Source organism: Melanotaenia boesemani, chromosome 13 (genome assembly GCF_017639745.1).
Source record: "Melanotaenia boesemani isolate fMelBoe1 chromosome 13, fMelBoe1.pri, whole genome shotgun sequence".
In the NCBI taxonomy this organism is placed as follows: domain Eukaryota; kingdom Metazoa; phylum Chordata; class Actinopteri; order Atheriniformes; family Melanotaeniidae; genus Melanotaenia; species Melanotaenia boesemani.
Genome location: NC_055694.1, coordinates 21,969,574 through 21,987,622, shown reverse-complemented (window position 1 = coordinate 21,987,622; position 18,049 = coordinate 21,969,574). Strand labels below are relative to the sequence as shown.

The 18,049-nt window shown below is 36.2% G+C and overlaps 1 protein-coding gene across 1 annotated transcript; it reads left to right on the top strand.

Moving 5' to 3' along the window:
• The first annotated feature begins 4,582 nt into the window (after positions 1-4,582).
• dalrd3 (DALR anticodon binding domain containing 3) lies at positions 4,583-14,864 on the top strand. Its single transcript, XM_042003677.1, has 13 exons — positions 4,583-5,101; positions 6,201-6,508; positions 6,621-6,931; positions 10,403-10,461; positions 10,561-10,662; positions 10,750-10,814; positions 11,050-11,108; positions 11,258-11,340; positions 11,564-11,690; positions 12,475-12,533; positions 12,674-12,790; positions 12,892-12,960; positions 13,200-14,864. Exons 1-13 carry the CDS (start codon positions 4,868-4,870, stop codon positions 13,317-13,319), a joined length of 1,713 nt encoding a protein of 570 aa, XP_041859611.1. The 5' UTR covers positions 4,583-4,867; the 3' UTR covers positions 13,320-14,864.
• Positions 14,865-18,049: the final 3,185 nt, after the last annotated feature.

Sequence of the window (18,049 nt, the reverse complement as noted above, 5' to 3'; positions counted from 1 at the left end):
GAAGGAGAAGACGTTCAAAAGAAGATCATCGATATCTGCCGGGCTGTTGCCCCAGACGCAGGAGATGCGCTGCCTTTCCATGTGGATGTCAGTCACAGACTCGGCAAAAAACAGGAGGGAAAGGTTCGCCCGGTGCTGACAAGATTCATAGCGAGATCAACCAAGGAGAAGATCTGGAAGAGTGCTAAAGCATCTGAGTTCCTGAAGACGAGGAAACTTCGCTTTGGCGAGGATCTAACGTCCAAGGACAAAGAGATCCGAAATAAGCTGTGGCCTAAGGTAGAAGCAGCAAGGAAAGAAGGAAAGAAGGCTTTCTTCGTTGGAGCAAAACTCATTATTGACGGTAAAGAACATAAGCCTTAGTATGGCTCAGCAATATAACAATGGCTCGGGTCCATACTTGGATTTACTCTTGTTTAGCTATTGGCTGCCTGCTAAAAAGAAATAATTAAAATAAATTTAAAAGCAATGTGTTACAGCAGTTAAAACGGCACCTAATTTTTATATTTACAAATAACTGCTCAGGTTCATAATTGTCCCTTTTTATATAAAGGATGGTTCACTGTTGGTTGGGATCAGTTTAATTTTCTTCCATTACAGAGGAAACTACTTGTTCGTTTTATCTTTATCCCTGTTCTGAATGTCTTTTTCTATCTGTTCCATTAATGTGAGGGGTATAAGAGGTTTGTTAAAAAGAAAAGCTGTTTTTTTGTTTTGTAAAAAATTTAAGGTGGACTTTGTCTTTTTGCAAGAAACTCATGCTTCTGATTCAGATTTTCTTTTCTGGAAAAACCAATGGGGTAACGATATGTGGATGTCTTATGGGACCAATCACTCTGCCGGAGTTGCTATTCTAAAAGGATCTTTTAAAGGGAAAGTAGTGAAATGTATCACTCATGAATATGGGAGATGGTTAATCTTAATTGTGGAGTTTTTGGATAATACTTTCATTTTAGGAAACATATATGGTACCAATAGTAGTCATAAAAACAGAATTCTCTTTCAAAATTTTGAAGATGCTATATCTACTTGTTTATCAACCTTTGTTAACGCTAAATTGATCTTAGGAGGAGACTGGAATTCAGTCATTGATCCTCTATCTGACTGCTCTCCTCCTAGGCTTCAAGGCTCATACGGGGACTCCAATAATATTTGTCTTAGGTTCAACTGTTGTGATGTATGGAGGAAAAGAAATCCTGGAAAATCTCAGTTTACTTGGTGCAACAAAGATCTGTCCAAACAATCCAGGATTGATTACTGGCTTATTTCTAATGATCTAAACAATCATATCTCAGAAGCAAAAATTGAACCTTCTGTACTTACAGACCATAAAGTTATTTCCTTATGTATCAACTTGTCTAATACTACGCAAATGAAGAGACACAATACTGGGTATTGGAAATTAAATAATACATTGTTGAAAGATGCCCCTCTAAGACGCTCTATAAAAGCAACTATTGCTGAAAACTGGGAAAAAGCAAAAAAAGACAATTCTTTTGGTAACCACTGGGAATACACAAAATTTCAAATAAGGTTATTAGCAATAAAAAGAGGCAAAGAATTGGCAAAAGAAAAAACGTTTAAGGAAGAAAGTATTCTTAAGGAAATTATCAATATTTATGGAAAAGACATTCTCTCTGAGCATGATAAAGACAATCTATGTAAATTGCAGCTAGAATTGGATTCTGTATATGATGAAAAAGCAAGAGGCGCTTTCATACGATCCAGAAAGAAGTGGTTGGAAGAAGGTGAAAGAAACACTAAATATTTCTACAATTTAGAAAAAAGAAACGCAAATTTTACTTCCATATTTAAACTCAAAATTAATGACCAAATCTCTGAAGACCCTACTGTTATATCCTCTTCTGTTGCAAATTTTTATAAAAAACTATACACTAGTAAGTTAGACTTAGACAGTTCATCTGCTTTCTTATCCAACATAAAGAAAAATGCAAGATGCATAAGTGATGACCTTAAAGAATCGTGTGATCACGAAATTACTTTAAACGAAATCAAAATGAATATTGCCAAATTAAAAGAGAATAAAGCCCCTGGCAATGACGGTTTGACAAATGAATTTTATAAAGAATTCCAAGATGACATTTCAGATTTTTTGGTTTGTGTATTTAAGGAAGCTATTGAAATTGGTGGTCTTCCCCCATCTATGTCACAAGGGCTTATCTCTTTGATACCAAAATCTGATAAAGATCGCTTGAATTTAGAGAATTGGAGGCCAATTACTTTAATCAACTCTGATGCCAAACTGTTTTCCTCTATGTTTGCACATCGTTTGAAAGCCTGCTTGCACAGTACTATTGATGACTGTCAGTCAGGATTTATGAGTGGTAGACATATAGGAAACAATATTAGGTTAATTTTAGACCTAATTGATTATAGAGAATTTCTTAATGAAGACAGTCTTTTTTTATTTGTGGATTTTTATAAAGCCTTTGATACTGTTGAGCATCATTTTATTTTTGACGTTCTTGAATTTTTTGGCTTTGGTGAGTACTTTCAAAGGGCCATTCGTACAATGTATCACAACTGTAATAGTTCTGTAAAATTACCTTTTGGCACTACTGCTAGGTTTAAAATTGGTAGGGGTATTAAGCAAGGGGATCCAGCTGCACCTTTTCTTTTCTTGCTGGTCATGCAAGCCTTGTCTTTACATATAAGTCAAAATCACTTCAAAGGTATTCAGGTAAATGGAACCGAAATTAAATGTAGCCAGTTAGCTGATGATACAACCCTGTTTTTATATGATAAAGATCAGATAAAAATAGCTCTGGATTGTCTTGATCATTTCTCAAAGGTGTCAGGTTTAACTTTAAATATTAATAAATGTGAATTATTTGCCCTAAAGGACGGGATTCAAGATTGTACTGTAACAAATGGTATTCCAGTTAGGGAGGTCATAAATTACTTGGGGATCAAAATTTGCAAAAATGAGAAAGAAAGATTGGCTTTAAATTTCAATCCCTTATTGGATAAAATTAAAACAAAATTTAATATGTGGCTGTCAAGAGATTTATCTCTCAAGGGTAGAATCCTATTGTCCAAAAGTGAAGGATTATCACGTTTAATTTATACAGCAATGGTACTGGATGTCCCTAAATCACTAATCAAAGATATTGATTCTGCTTTATTTAATTTTGTATGGAAGAACAAACACCATTATCTAAAAAAAGATATATTATGCAACTCAGTTGCGGAAGGCGGCTTAGATATGATTGATTTTGGAACATCCAATGTTATTCTAAAAGCCAAGTGGATAAAAAACTATATTCAAAACAAAAATAAACTATGGTTTTATATCCCAAATCTCATATTTGATAAATTTGGTGGAATTGAGTTTCTTCTTAACTGTAATTTTGATGTTCAAAAAATTCCCTATAAATTGTCAAGTTTTCATAAACAAATATTATTATCCTGGTTGATTATTTACAAACACAATTTCTCTCCACACAAATGTATGATCTGGAACAACAAAGACATTACATACAAAAGGAAAACTTTATACTTAGACTGTTGGGTTAAAAATAACATATTATTGGTTTCACAGTTACTCAATGTAAATGCTAACCTGTACTCTTATGAAGAATTCATAAGGAAATATAATTTCTCAGTTTCGGAAAAAGAAATGTGTATTGTTTTTAATTCCATTCCAGCAGGTCTGTTAAAACTGATGCATGGTTACCATTTTACAGATATTAATATTAGTCATACTATGTCTTTGACGATCAATGGTGTAAACATCACAGATAAAAAAGTTACGAATAAACTTTTTAGGAAGCTGTGTCAAACATTTACAACTCCTCAAGCTAAACATAAATGGTCCAGTGAATTTAGAAATATTAACTGGAAAGCTGTTTGGAATTACTATGATAAATACTGTGTCACCAATAAAGTAAAAGAGATTTCTTTTAAGATTATACATTTGATTTATCCATCCAACGAACTGTTACTGAAAAGATTCAGAGTCGATATCAGTGAGAATTGTTCCTTTTGTATTGATTGCTCTGAGTCTATTGGTCATCTCTTTTATGAATGCGTTTGTGTCCGCTTTTTTTGGCTGGAAATTGAGTTCCTTTTTAATATGTCTTTCAGCAAAAAAGTACAGCTAAAGAAAAAAGATGTAATTTTCTTTTATGAGAATTGTGAGATCGAAAGCGAGAGAATCTTTATGTTGAATATTTTTATCTTATTTGGTAAATTTTTCATACATAAATGCAAGTGGTCCAAGAAAAAACCAAGGATACAGGAATTTAAAATTGAAATGGTTCTTTATTTTAAATCCTTGCAAGGTTTAAAAAAACAAAAAGGCTATAAAAACCCTAGACATATATAAAGCCTTGAAGTTGTCCTTATAACTTTGTGATTTTTTTGTCATGTACCCCTCTGTCTGTCTGTATGTATGTTACTTTTTTTTTTTTTTTTTTTTGTATCCTTTTTTGTATTTTTTTTTTTTTTTTACTGTTTGTTGCTTACTGTATGATTGAATTTGTACAATAAAGATGGCTTAAAAAAAAAAAAAAAAAAAAAAAAAAAAAAAAAAAAAAAAAAAAAAAAAAAAAAAAAAAAAAAAAAAAAAACTAGATGGCGCGACACTGGTTCAGCAAGAAAATGAATCTCGGAAGAAACGTCGTTTCCATTTCATTAGTTCCGCAACGGGTAAACAGCCAATGCAGTTCCCTTTCACAGCCAATTTCTGACATCGACCAGTAATCAGTAACGCTGGAATATCGCAAGGCCAGCGTAGCCAGCATCGAATTTACTAACGTTTGGGCGTTTTTACAGAGAATATGACCGGGGTGTGAATGTGCTGAGAGCCTGGTAAGCAAGCTCACCTGTTTATGCTGCGGTGGTGATGGAGAACACCGAGCAGCTCTCGCCCCTTCGGATCCATCCTACCGTCCGAGCCCTCAGCTCTGCACTGCGAGGGAAGCGTGAAAATGTCCACGGCTTTAACCGCGGAAACGGTGACAGGGTATTCCCCGAACCGGAGAAGCTTTGGTTCAAGGAAAGCAGCGCTAAAAACCTGCGAAACAGGGACTTCTTGTCCCCGACCACGATGCTCAACACGCTGTATGCGGACGGACAGGTTGGTGTGGCTAATGCCTCAAATGTTTACAGGCAGTCAATTAGCTTTAAATGTTAATTTTGCGGCGTTTCATTGAGACTAATTTAAAATGAACGCTGATCTCACAGACATGCTCTGTGCAATTTATTGGCTGAAAAAAAAGGGTTATAACTAAACTTGAATTAGTTCACAGCTTGACTGTCACTTAACTTTCTCATTAGGTTAATTAACAAGCAAAGGTCTTAGGTCAAAACTCCCTATATATTCTTCCGCTTAACAGTATAGTTCCTGAACAGACTTGCTTGCTATTTCGTGTAGCTATTTCCACCAGAATCATAAGTATTTCAAAGTGTTTGGAATATCAGCCAATTAGAAAAGATGACCGGAACTATCTGCTACATACTGACGCCATCGGTCGCCTTACAAATAATGTCAAAAGGACAAGGTCGTCCACTCTTCATTCAGGGAGACCTTCAGTCTTTAATGTAATGACACTGAAACAACATGAAGGTTGAATTGATCGGAGGCCGCTGACTTTGGTCTATCGTGATCGACCAGACAGTAAAAGCCTGCAGCTGTAATTATCAACCCATGTGTGGCAGACACATTATGAGTCAGTTGGCTGAGCTGAAATTTAGGATGCTCATAAAAACTCTGTGATTGGTTATATCAGTAGGTTAAAAACAGCATCACTCTATCAAAATGATCTGTATCATTTAACCTCCACTTTAGTGGGCATATGGATACATGCAGTATGTTGCATCACGAGCATTTTTAATGTGTTTATATTGTAGATATGCAGTGGTGTTCTTATAAAGCAGACACCATTATTTGATTTTCTACACAGCAACAAACTGTAATGTGCATTTTTACGAGACTAAGCACATAAATATGAAAGTTTTTTTTTGTCCTGCATATGTTATAGTATTAAATTAAAAATATCACCCTAAAATATTACTTCACAGTTTAACAATACTACAGTTACATTTAAAGAAAATCTTATTGTATCTTGATTTGAAAAACAAACAAAAAAAAACCTTGCTGAACATATACATTCCTGAAATGTTGTCATTTTGCTCACACATCGACACATACTGTTTTTTTTTTTGCCTCCAACCAGGTTCCTCCTGCAGTGATGTCCAGAGTTCTATCACTTCGGGGCAGTGGGGTACTCCCTGTCGCAGGTGGGGAGGTGATGGGTGAAGGATTAAGACTGCGGGTGGACCGGGCTGCAGCGTTCAGGGCTGTCCTGGTGGGTGGAACCACAGAGTACCTAAAGCCCTCGCATCAGAGGGAAGGTTGCGTGGTGCTCAACTGCCCAGTACTGCATCCTAAACCCAACACACCCACCCCTGACACACTGAGTTTAGGTCAGCTCAGGACTGTTCTGTTGGCTGACCACATGGGGGCACTGCTGAGAAGACAGGGGTGAGTCTGGGTGCATTCCAGCATAACAGGGTGCTTGTGAATAAGCTCAAATCTTCAGTTTCTGTATTTAAGTAATGAAATTGTCAGTAATTATGTGCCTCTCCTGACATAGATTTACAGTGTTATATTGCCCCACACTTCCTGAAGACAGTGACATCATCGCTTTCCTCCGAGCCCTTGGAATCGCTTGGCCGACATCTCCGGCTAATTGGACCAATGAGGAGCGGGAAGAGAAGATCCATAAGGCACTCGAGAACTCACCCTACAGAGAGAGGGGGACGGAGAGAGGCAGAAGAACCAGTGGAGGGGGTGGGAGGAAAGCAGAAGAGGGAGAGAACGAGGGAGCGCTCAGAATCAACTTAAAACGAGTTTTCCAAGAGGAGGGGCTGCTTGGGTATGACCCCAGTCTGGGTACCTGCACAGGTGGACACATTTAATTGTCTTGTCTTAGAATGCTGAAGATTTATTTCTAAGTGTGTGATTGTTTTCCCCATTAATTCTGCGGCCAGGCTGTATGACAAGCTTCCCAAAAACAAAAAAAAAAAAACTTATTTTTTAATCATAATTTCTCAGCTTTCTGAGACTGGAGCCTTGAAAAAATGACATGAAAAAGTAAACAGTAATACCTCTGTTAGGAAAGACATTTATTTGGCACATTAATTAAACACAACTGGTATTAATGTGCCAGCATATGACGGTACATGTAACTGTCTTTATTTATGGTCGGGGGTGTGCACAGTCCTTGAGAATTAAGCTCCCAGTTTGATCAAAGACTGGTCGGAGTTTTTAACCACATGTCAGTGGACACCATTTTCATTCTAAGTTACCATAGTGACAGTAGGCGGCTGTGCAAAACAAAAGAATACAATATTTTAACAATCTTTTTATTCAAGAGGCTGTACTATAAAACAGGTGGGGTCAGATGAACTAGGAAAAAGGAATCCTCTAAAAAGTAAAATCATTACATAAAACATGGCATTATATTTGATTTGTTGGATCAAACCAATGTGCAATAAAAGAGCAGCAAAAGCAACAAAATAACTTCCAGTTAAACACAGGAAATAAAATTATTTAGAAAAGATGAACAGACTAAAAGTAGTGAAGAAAAAGCATTCCATAAAACATGTAGGGTAAATCGAGGTGTCAAACTGTGTTCGTGATGATGCTACTGAGAAGAGTTAAGCCTGTTTTTTGTGTTTCAGATTGGAGAACATTTAGTAGCATCTGACTGGTGTATGTCAGACCACCAAAACACAGCAATAAAAACTTAAAATCAATCTAAAACAAACGGCCAGTGGAAAGAAGTCAGTAAAAAAAAATCCTGTTTAAAAGATGAGGATTTTATTCCAGATGCAGATGATAAAAAGATGATCGCTCTACACCCACATCCAATGAATTGCAATAATCTAACCTTATTGAAAGGAAGGCATGAATGCTGTTTTTAAAACCTCTAAACCAGACAGAGCCTTACCTTGGCTTTTTTACTGGAAAAAAACATGATTTTACATTTAAGAGCTCTCAAAAAGCAAACCAGATTTTTAATAGAATTATATGAAGCCAAAGACCCAAAAAGTTATTAAGTAATCTACAAGGTTTTCTCTTACAAATAAGATGATCTCAGCTTTGTTTTCATTCAGATTAGGGAAGTTTAGAGTCAGCCACACTTTGGTATCATTGGGCAATCCAGTAAAAGTTACAAGTAATCAATTTTTTTTTTGTCTGGAATAAGTTAACCGGAAACTAGATAAACTGAAATAAAGGGCATGGAAATAATTGGAAATTATCCCTGATGTCATCGGCACCCCTCTGCTAAACTCCTAATTACTTGACTACTAGATGATCAGCTGCCACACAGTGAATTCCAAAAGCAAACAGAACTGTGAGCCAGAAGAGACAATGGCCCTCATTTATCAAATGCAAATCTGTGCGCACAACCGTTTCCACACAAGGTTAGGCTTTTATTAATATAGACGTGAGCAAAGGATAGATCCAATCTCAGGACAGGTCTGAGATCGTGTATGTAAGTTTGAGTGGGTATGGAGTCAAACTGCTGTAATGCACCGCAAACTCCGTGTGTTTGCGGTGCAGGACAGCAGATCCTGAAAAATTTTTTAAACAAACCTCAAATCATCTAAGCATAAGCAGCCACAAATTCAGTACTCAGAATTAACATATTTAACATGTTAAAATAGATTACCAAAACAAATAAAATAAAATATCTTACTGATAAGCTTGCGGAGTGCACACTTAAACTATTTGGGAAAATAACAAATATGATAACCAGCCTAAGCTCACACACGACAATTATAAAAGCTCAAATTTATTGTATAGACCCGTAAATCATTATACAATGAAATAGGGAATTAACAATGATAAATACAAACAGGAATCTGTGACATCTCATCACCCGCTGGGAAACCCTGCCACAAAGCAGGAGCACAGGTTCAACAGTGCGCTCACACACACACGTGCCACGGTGGAGCACTGCTTCGGGTTGCTGAAGGGCAGGAGGATGCGTCTTGGAGAAGGAGACATGAGCTGATCCCTCTTTTCTAACAAGTATTGTAGTTTATACCTTAAAGTTATATAAGTGCTCCAGTAGGCTAATGTTTCCCATGCTGTGCAATAAAGACATGAGCTCTTTACTGGACAAGTGGAAATGCTATAGACTATTATTTTCCTCTTTTGTAGGCTATAAAAAGTTATTTCATATAACAGTAGTTTAAAAACAATAATGCTTAGCTAATGCAAGCAAACACAAAAATGTTTAGCAGTCTTAAAAAGTTTTATTCACATTTTTTTAATGACCTCTTAGCGTGTTGTTTATTATTTTCAAGTGTGCAAAGTAAAGAATTGTTACTTTCATTTATCAGGTTTGGGCTATTATCCAAATTAAAAATTAATAAAACCAATAAAACATTAATGAAGGGCATATAAATGCTGCTTATTGAAATATTTTTCATACCTCAGCCTGAGTCAGTTCAACAGTGGCGAAGCTATTGACTGCTTTCGTGATTTTCTTCCATGTAACATTTTTTTCTGCGTCCCTTTGGCTCCGGTTTTTAGGCTGCCAAATGGCACCTCTTTATTCTTTTCTACCTCACAAGTGAGGCTTTTGATCTCGACCTTAAAAAAGTTTCTTTTGTGGCAGAACATCTCCTCTTCATGGTTTGACCTCACTGGGCGAGTACCTCTGGACCACGAATAATTAAGGGCGTATAACTTGATGATGGATTTCAGCCACTGCATTTATCAAGGCCTGATCATTCCTACGCTGGGTTAGGTCAGATACGAATGTTTCATGAATCACATGTGGATCCCGTTATAAGATTATTCCTTTGATCAGACGTGCGCTCATTTCCACGTCCACTTGATAAATGAGGGGCAATGTGAAAGTATTTTCACAAAAAAAATAAATAAGAAATGCGATGATGATGATATGAAGCATAAAGACCATATTCTTGACTAAAGAAATTAATATATCCTTTCATAAAAGCCTTTTCTTAGGTCAGCTAGTAATTTCCTGAAGTCCCATCTTTGTAGTGAGGTTTCCTGGTAACAAATGGAAAGTTGTTTTTTTTTTCTTTTTCATTCACCAACAAATGCAATTCAGTGTACTGTTAGTGATTAGAGGGTCTTAGAGGTGATGTTAAGACTGTTAAATTAGATTTTTTTTTGGAGGGGGGCTATTTACTGTTATTAAAGCTAAGCAAGGTTACTGAACTAAATACAAGAAAGCCAATTAATATTTTACAAAATGCCAAACTAAACCTTTAATAAACTGATGGTGTTGAAAGTTTCACCTTAGATTTAGGTATGTCATAGGACTAGAAAGATTAAAGATATTTCATACTGTAAATGAACTGGTAAGAGGATATTGCTGGTTTGTTTCAGTTCACAGAGACAGCATTTCCCATCTGGCACAACTGGACTTATCCACAGCTGATTGCACAGTAAGATAAACAAATATGCAGTACACAAACAGCTCAAGGTACCGGTTTCCTTTTCTCTTATTAAAAATATCCCTGCTGTATTTATTTATTTATTTGCAGGTAGCCATGGTAACAGTGTTACATGTAACTTCCTGTCAAGATGAATTCCGCCAGCAGCAGATTGCAATGCTGTGGAGAGCCAGCGGAGAGGCTCATACACAGGTAACCACATGCACACTTGCTTGCACACACATTGATGTAATCCATTAAGTTCCTATTTTTAACCTGTTCTGCTCTCTGTGGCTGCAGAAACATCTTGTGTGTGGACCTGTGAAGACTCCTGGGTCTAACCTCACAGCTGCACAGTACCTGCAGTAAGCTACATCACCTTTTTAAATTCCTGTCTCTATCTCTTCATGTCTTTTGTCCCCTCTTATGTTTTCACACATCTCATCCCTCCCTCACTTCCCTCTGCATGTTCTCTGTCCTGAAAGATTTAAATTCTATAATGAAACTAAATTTAAGGAACATTTGTAGACTCTGTGTTATCATTATGTATTTTCAGTCAGCTATTGGTAAAAATGAGTTTTTTCTCTTCCACTTCTCCAGGTTGAGAAGAGGTCAGATGAAAGAAGCCTCAGAAGTGAAGTATGGAGATCAAGTGGAAGGTGTGTGTGCATTTAAAAGCATGTGTGTATGTCTATACATGCTCATTGCATGTACTTTATGTTCTTTCCTTAATGAAAGTAAGTTGAATGAATGTCATTCCCAACTATAGACTTAGGTAACTGGTGTGAAATGCTCTCCCTTCTTGTAGGCCAGACATGGGATGACATCATCAAGGTGATGACCTCTGCCACGGTCAGATTTGAGCTGCTGTCAACAGTCCACACAAGTCCCGTGAGTCAATATTTCAGCATGTTTTTTCCTTTGATTGTGTCACACGGTTGTTGCTGTACATCTGTTCATGGGTTGTGTATTTCCCCAGATGCCAACAGTGATTAATTAAATCTGCGTTTGACGTACATGACAGTGGTGTACGTTCTCTCTAACAAGGAACATTTCCTTCAAGCTACTGTAATTTAATTGGTGGAGTCAGAATGATTGACAGCCCTCTGTTTAGGTGACACTTGACGTCCAGAGGGAAGGAAGCGTGTCAACCAAAGGTCCACGTGGAGGAGTGTTTGTGATGTACAATTGCGCCAGACTGCACACTCTGTTTGAAAGCTACGAGAGAGGAGTGGAGAAGGGTGAGAATTAAGGTTTAATTTCTCTGATGAACAACTTTGTAATTTAATAATAGTGTACTGTACAGTTCTGCAGCACTTTTCCTGAGCTTAAAAGGGTTTGTTTGTTTATTTAAGCACTTTTGTTCCAATAAGTAGACTATTCTGTTTGGTCTGCTGCCCATAGAAGTCTGAGATTTTTAATTTTTTGTTCTAATTATTTTATTTTACTTATTTGTTTTTATTTACACTTATTTGTCTATTTATTTTAATTATTTATTTTTATTTATTTATTGTTGTTGATTTATTTAAAATTGAATTTTATTTTTTTTTAAATTCCAGTCTTTTTGCTTTTTATTTTTTCCTTATTGTGTACTGTATTTATTGTATTTTTTTATATATAATTGTAAATAAATGTAGGTATTAAGAGATAAAAATGAATAAAAATAAAGTAGTTACATTTCTTTGGGTTATGAAGGACACGTTTGGATATTTGCTGCAGTAATAGTAGATTTGACTTGGTTATTTAAGAACCCAAATAAAAGTGCCATTTCCATATATGTAAGATAATTTTTTTCTTACAATTTTCTTTTCTTTTATTGGTGTTGCTGTCCAGAGTACATTTGTGGGATGAAATACTATTTTCATACAAATAAAATCATTTTCGTCGGCTTTGATGTGGTAGCAAAACATTTCTCTTAAAAGAGTGGATGTGATGCATGCTGGGTCATAGTGAGTGTAACTTACAGGATGAAATCAGTGGATCAGCATATATGTTTACATATATGTTTTTTATTATTTTCTGCAGGCCTGTACCCAGAAATCCCCGAAGGTTCAAAGCTGGATTTTTCTGCTCTGAAAGAAGAGGTGCCACTTCATATCATTCTGTCTCTAATTTCAGTAGATTGGATTTGTTTTTCTTATTCTGTTTTTCTCTCCCATTTAAAATGTTTAATATTATAAATTACAGTAGTAAGTGACGCTGTTGTCCTTTTTTTGACTGACAGGGCGAGTGGCTTCTCCTCTTCAATTATCTCATTCCCTTCGCTGAACTGCTGGACCAATCAGGAGAAGCGCTGGATTGTGAAGGGGGAGGAGCCAGAGCGAACATAAAGACTGAGCAGGTATGTTCAGTGACACGATGAGCCAGTGGTTTTTATTAAAAATAATTAAAAAAAAGTCCATAAATGATTTTTTGTAACTCATAAATGTTTGTGTCCCTCAGATCTGTAAATTTCTCGTGTCTCTCAGTAAAGACTTCAGTTCATACTACAACAGAGTCCACGTGTTGGGGGTGAGGAAGTTTTTATGCGTTTAAGTGTTTGTGTGTTTACAGAAAGATAATCTTGGATCATGCCATAGATATTGTAATCATCAAAAAGTAGTTATATTTAAGTAAATAATACAAATTTGAAAGTTTTTAAGACATTGTTAGAATTATTTATAATCTAATTGCCCCACATGGATTTCTTTATTTATTTATATTTATGAAACTCTTTTACATATTCTTAAATTTCCCCCCTTTCTTTCCAGGAGCCTTTGCCCCATCTCTTTAACCAGATGTTTTGTCGTCTATATCTGCTGAGAGCATTAAGGGAACTCTACCACAGCGCTTTGGAGACCCTCAACCTTCCCCCAATCAGGCAGCTATAGCCTCGTCATAAGCCTCCTATCCTTCACAGTTAGCTTTACCTCCACCACCTGCTCCCTAAACACACTGTCCTATGTGCTGTGTATCCAGCTGAGATACTCACATCTCTAGCATTGTAACAGATAATTATGAGATTTCACATCCCCACTGTGTGACAGTGTAGTTGGAGATAATTTAAATCTGAATATCTTAAAAACATCATTATATACAAAGCTGTATCTATCAGATTTGGTATTTATTCAGTTTGATCTGAGTTAAATTATCAGTTGTTAAAGGAATATTTTGACTCGTGGAGGTAAATTGGTAAAATTTCACTCACGTGTTTGTACAGTAAATCCTGAACTGCAACAGTATTGTGTGAACTTATAAAAGTTGAGCTGGACTGGCTGGGTCCAGTTGACTGGCGATTCAAGGAAGCTGCTAATGGTATCTATCTGGCCCTCTTGGCGAAACAGTGAGCAAGAGAAATAAAGTATTTCTTTAAGTCAGTAAACTAACTCACTAATTGGTTCCTTCAATTGACATTATCAGTAACAAGGGACTCAAATGGACCAATCAGCACTGTCTCAGTGTAAAACAGTATTTCTGTCAATACCTATCTGTAAACATAAAGCCACGTAGTAGATTTGGAAATGTTTGAACCCTATAGCCCACATATCTGAGCAGAAAACAGTAACTTTTACTCAGATTTTGGTGCCAAAAAGTAACACTGATGTAAATGTCCAAACTAATCTGTAGAAAGATCCGTTTAACTTTCTAAAACTGCCTTATCTCGCTACCCCTCCACTTAATGTTCAAATAAAGATGCTTTTCAACCATCAGAGCTAGTTTGGATTATGTCTGAATAAAGGGCCTGTTTTTTTTTTTTTGTTTTTATATCTTTTTTAGGTCAATACAAGTAAAACATTTGATATGGACTGAAAACTGTAAGTGCAACACACATTAAATAAACAGCCAAACTTTGGTTCAACAAAAAGAGGTGGTCTCAACCTGGATCAATCCACACAAAATGGAAAGGAACCGTGTTGTCTGTTAATGTAATTAATCCACATTTAAAGACAACCAAACTATTTCTCAGGTGGTTGAAAAGCTTAATTGTGGTTTCTCTGTAAAACACATGCAAATGTCTTCGTCACTACCAAAAGAAAGAGGGAGTAAGATGAACAAAAAAAGGCTTTGTTTCACTCTTGAAGATTTCATTTCATCTAAGTAAACCACCTTGTATTTATCAGTGCCACAGATATATTTATTGAGACCTGTACACAATATATATTCTGCATCTGAGTCTTAATGGCTGTGTTCATATGAATATCCAGTCTTTCAATTAGGCAAGGCACGTTTATTTGTGTAGCAGATTTAATGTAAAAGACTATTCAAAATCAGTTATCCTGCTTGACAAATCACAGATATTAGTATAATGGCTGCTTATAAGTTATTTACAAAAATAGTACAGTAGCAGTTCGTAGGGCATTGCGCCAACATTTTAGAGAATGCATGAAATGTCACGAAAACAATGGTTAATAATAGAGTTTTATGCCAAAAAATCTTATTTATTAATTTTTTTTTTTGGGGGGGGGGGTGACCTAAATTGATCCTTCAGTGTGTCTAAAATGTGCCATAGCTTGTTTGAGCTGACTGCTATTTTATTTTTTATTTTTTAGTTTTTTATTTTTATTTTTATTGGTCATGTATCAAGATATAACAAAACTGATGTATTCTACACAAATATTTGACATCTAGCAAACTCATTTTTCACTGCATGAAATGTTGTTTGACTCCTTTTAATGTATGGAACTTCTATGGATGTGTTTCTTTTTCATTTTTGTTTTCTATAAAAACTAAATTGTAATTATCACTGTATTAAAGAGGGGGTATGCACAGAGGCACCGTTGCTTTTTTTCATGTTGCGCTCTACTACACTACGTTCTCTCCTGCATGCTGCATATAACAGTTGCATAGTAGTAATTTCAATCAACATTACTTCTGTCTTTCTGCCATGTTTTGACACTACAGACCTTAACATCTGACTCTCCTCCGCCACATTCACAATCCCGTTTATCTGTACCCTATTTTAATATATACTTGCAGTACAAGTGTTAAGTGTTTTCACATAACTGGATTCCAGATACCTACAAACTGATCTTAGCATTTTTTATAATTTACTCAAGCTCAAAGTCCCAGAACTACATAAAAAATGTTTAGAAAAAATAACACCCCCAAAACATATAAATGCTAAATGTTATTTTTCTGATAAGCCAAATACAACTCAGTCCATGCTGAGCAGGTATCACTTACAGCTTAGCTTCACTTTAAATGTCCTCCTGATGACAATCTTTCATTATATCTATGACAAGTCATTTGACCATTTTCATATGGAAACTACTGCCAGACCCCTGCACATCCACATCTGTCAGCAACATTTCATGTTTCCACTCTGCAGAATTAAAATAATCATGAGACTCTTTTTGTCTCTAGTTTTAATGAGACAGATGGATATTCAGATAACATCCCCTTGTGATTACAAATGCACATGACCACACAGTTCCAACAACCCACGCACTGCGTGGAAATACCAGTGATCCATAGCTAAATTTAAACGCATAAATAATTTGATATATAATTTGTCTTTGGCTGTTTTTGTCCCTTCCTCTCTTGGATTTCTGACTTGCTTTCTTCTCCTCCCTTCGGCTCATCATAACTTAAATCTTTTGACCCTCATTTAGAAAAAGAAGACATTGATTAACTACAGCTCATTACAAGTCAAATGTTTCATGAGTTGCATTCCAACTACTCAGGAGTATGTAATGTTTTAAGTCCTGTGAAATGATGATTTAACCTATATAGTATATATACTTATCTAGTATAAAGTGTAAGATTATGAATTTTTGCCTTTTTATAAGTACATCTACTGGTGTTACTCATACTTTTACATAAAGTTTGTCCATATTCTGTGAGCCTTGTTCCATCTACCATATCTCTAGTGTCCATGTCAGTGTACAGAATGGATTTATGTATGGTGAGTGTACTGTCAAAAAATGGGGTTGTAATCCAACACATCCTTATTTTGGTGAGTAAGATTCAGTCTTATAAATCATTTATATTTAACTAAGACTATATATAGATTAGTTTTTATATTTAGGTTTTTAGCTTCCTGACCACCTCCGATTTTCCAGTTTATCTCTTAATTGCTCTCCGTTTCCACTCATTCAGTAGAAATGAACTAAGATGTAGCTGCTTTTAATGTACTAAGATGTGAGGAATAGTTGGCTGTTTTCCCTATCCCTTACCCTTCTATTCTTTCTGTACAAGATCTCTAATGTTCCACAATAATTTACCCGAAACACAGTTAAAAGCCAAACCTAATTCAGCCCCTAACCATTAAACAAAGATTTTCTTCAAATATGTGAGACCTACAATTCCGTCCACAGAAAACCTGCTGAGCCCCACAAGTATGTGTTCACAGTTTGTGGACCTCACAAAGATAGAATAAAGAGAACATTACATCTCTCACATGCAACTCTTCTTTCACAGGCTTACCTCTTCCTGGTGGGCCACATCTCTGCTTTCCATGCTGTGCTACATGTTCACATGTGGGATCAATAAATCATCAGTGACAGCATCAAGCTGCTGGTTTTCTGATCTGTAACACTGTATTCTATGGTTGAGAACACAAACAACAAGTCAGGGGCTTAAGTTGGTAGTTATGTGGTAAGGAGAAGACCACAAAATAATTTGCTATGTTTGCACAGACAAACCAATCATTTGCCTTAATAATAATGCATTTATCATGCTGCTTAACATACGTTTCTATAAAGAACTGTGTCACTTAAAAGATAAAATCCTTTACCTTATTTATGGTGTTTTGAGGGACAAGAAATCTTCCACTTATTGTGACTGTCTGTTCCTTCCAGCATTTCTTCAAAGGCAGTCGGGGCATTTACAGATGGTGTGAGCCCACACAGTAATGATACAGTACATCCTTCTGCCAAGACAGAACATAAAGGGCAACCGCCTGAACATGTGACAAACATCCAAAGTCCCTTTGTTTGTCAAAGTGAGGTGCTGAGCCCTTTGTAGGACTGCATGGTGCAGTAGAAATATGCATGATCACAGAATAATCAGTCAACTTTCAGATTTGATGGAATAAATTCCTGGCGTTTATAGCCCTAAAAAATCAGTTAGAACCGATAAATGTGGAGAGCTCCCTGAGCAGTTTAATGATGTGCTGCTTCTTTCCCAAAACCTGTCTGTAATCTCCAGTAATGAGCTGTCTGCTGCATCTGTCCTTCTACACGGCAGATCACAAATTCATAAATACATAATATTTTTTGCTTATCTAAAGCAAAATGTTTGGAAATGTGTATAACTTTAGCAGTGAAAAATACTTTCTTTTTGATGACCCCTGACTACAATTACCAGAATAGTAGATTTAAAACTCAAACATGTGATGCCAGCATAACGTTGCCTGGATTTCTGTGCTGCATTTCCAGTCTAGTCTGTCCAGCTGAACTCTGAGGTACTTGGAGTTGTAATGGAAGTATGAGGTGTACAGCGTGAAGAGAAATGGTGAGAGTACAGTCCCCTGCGGTGCTGCTGTGTTGCTGACCACCAACTCAGACATGCAACCTTTCAGTCTGAAATCAACTGGCATGTTTGTTAGGTTGTCATAATGTATATGTGGATATGAGCCAGAAAATAAGGTCCTAATAAGATTTTTCCCAAGTGGAAGATA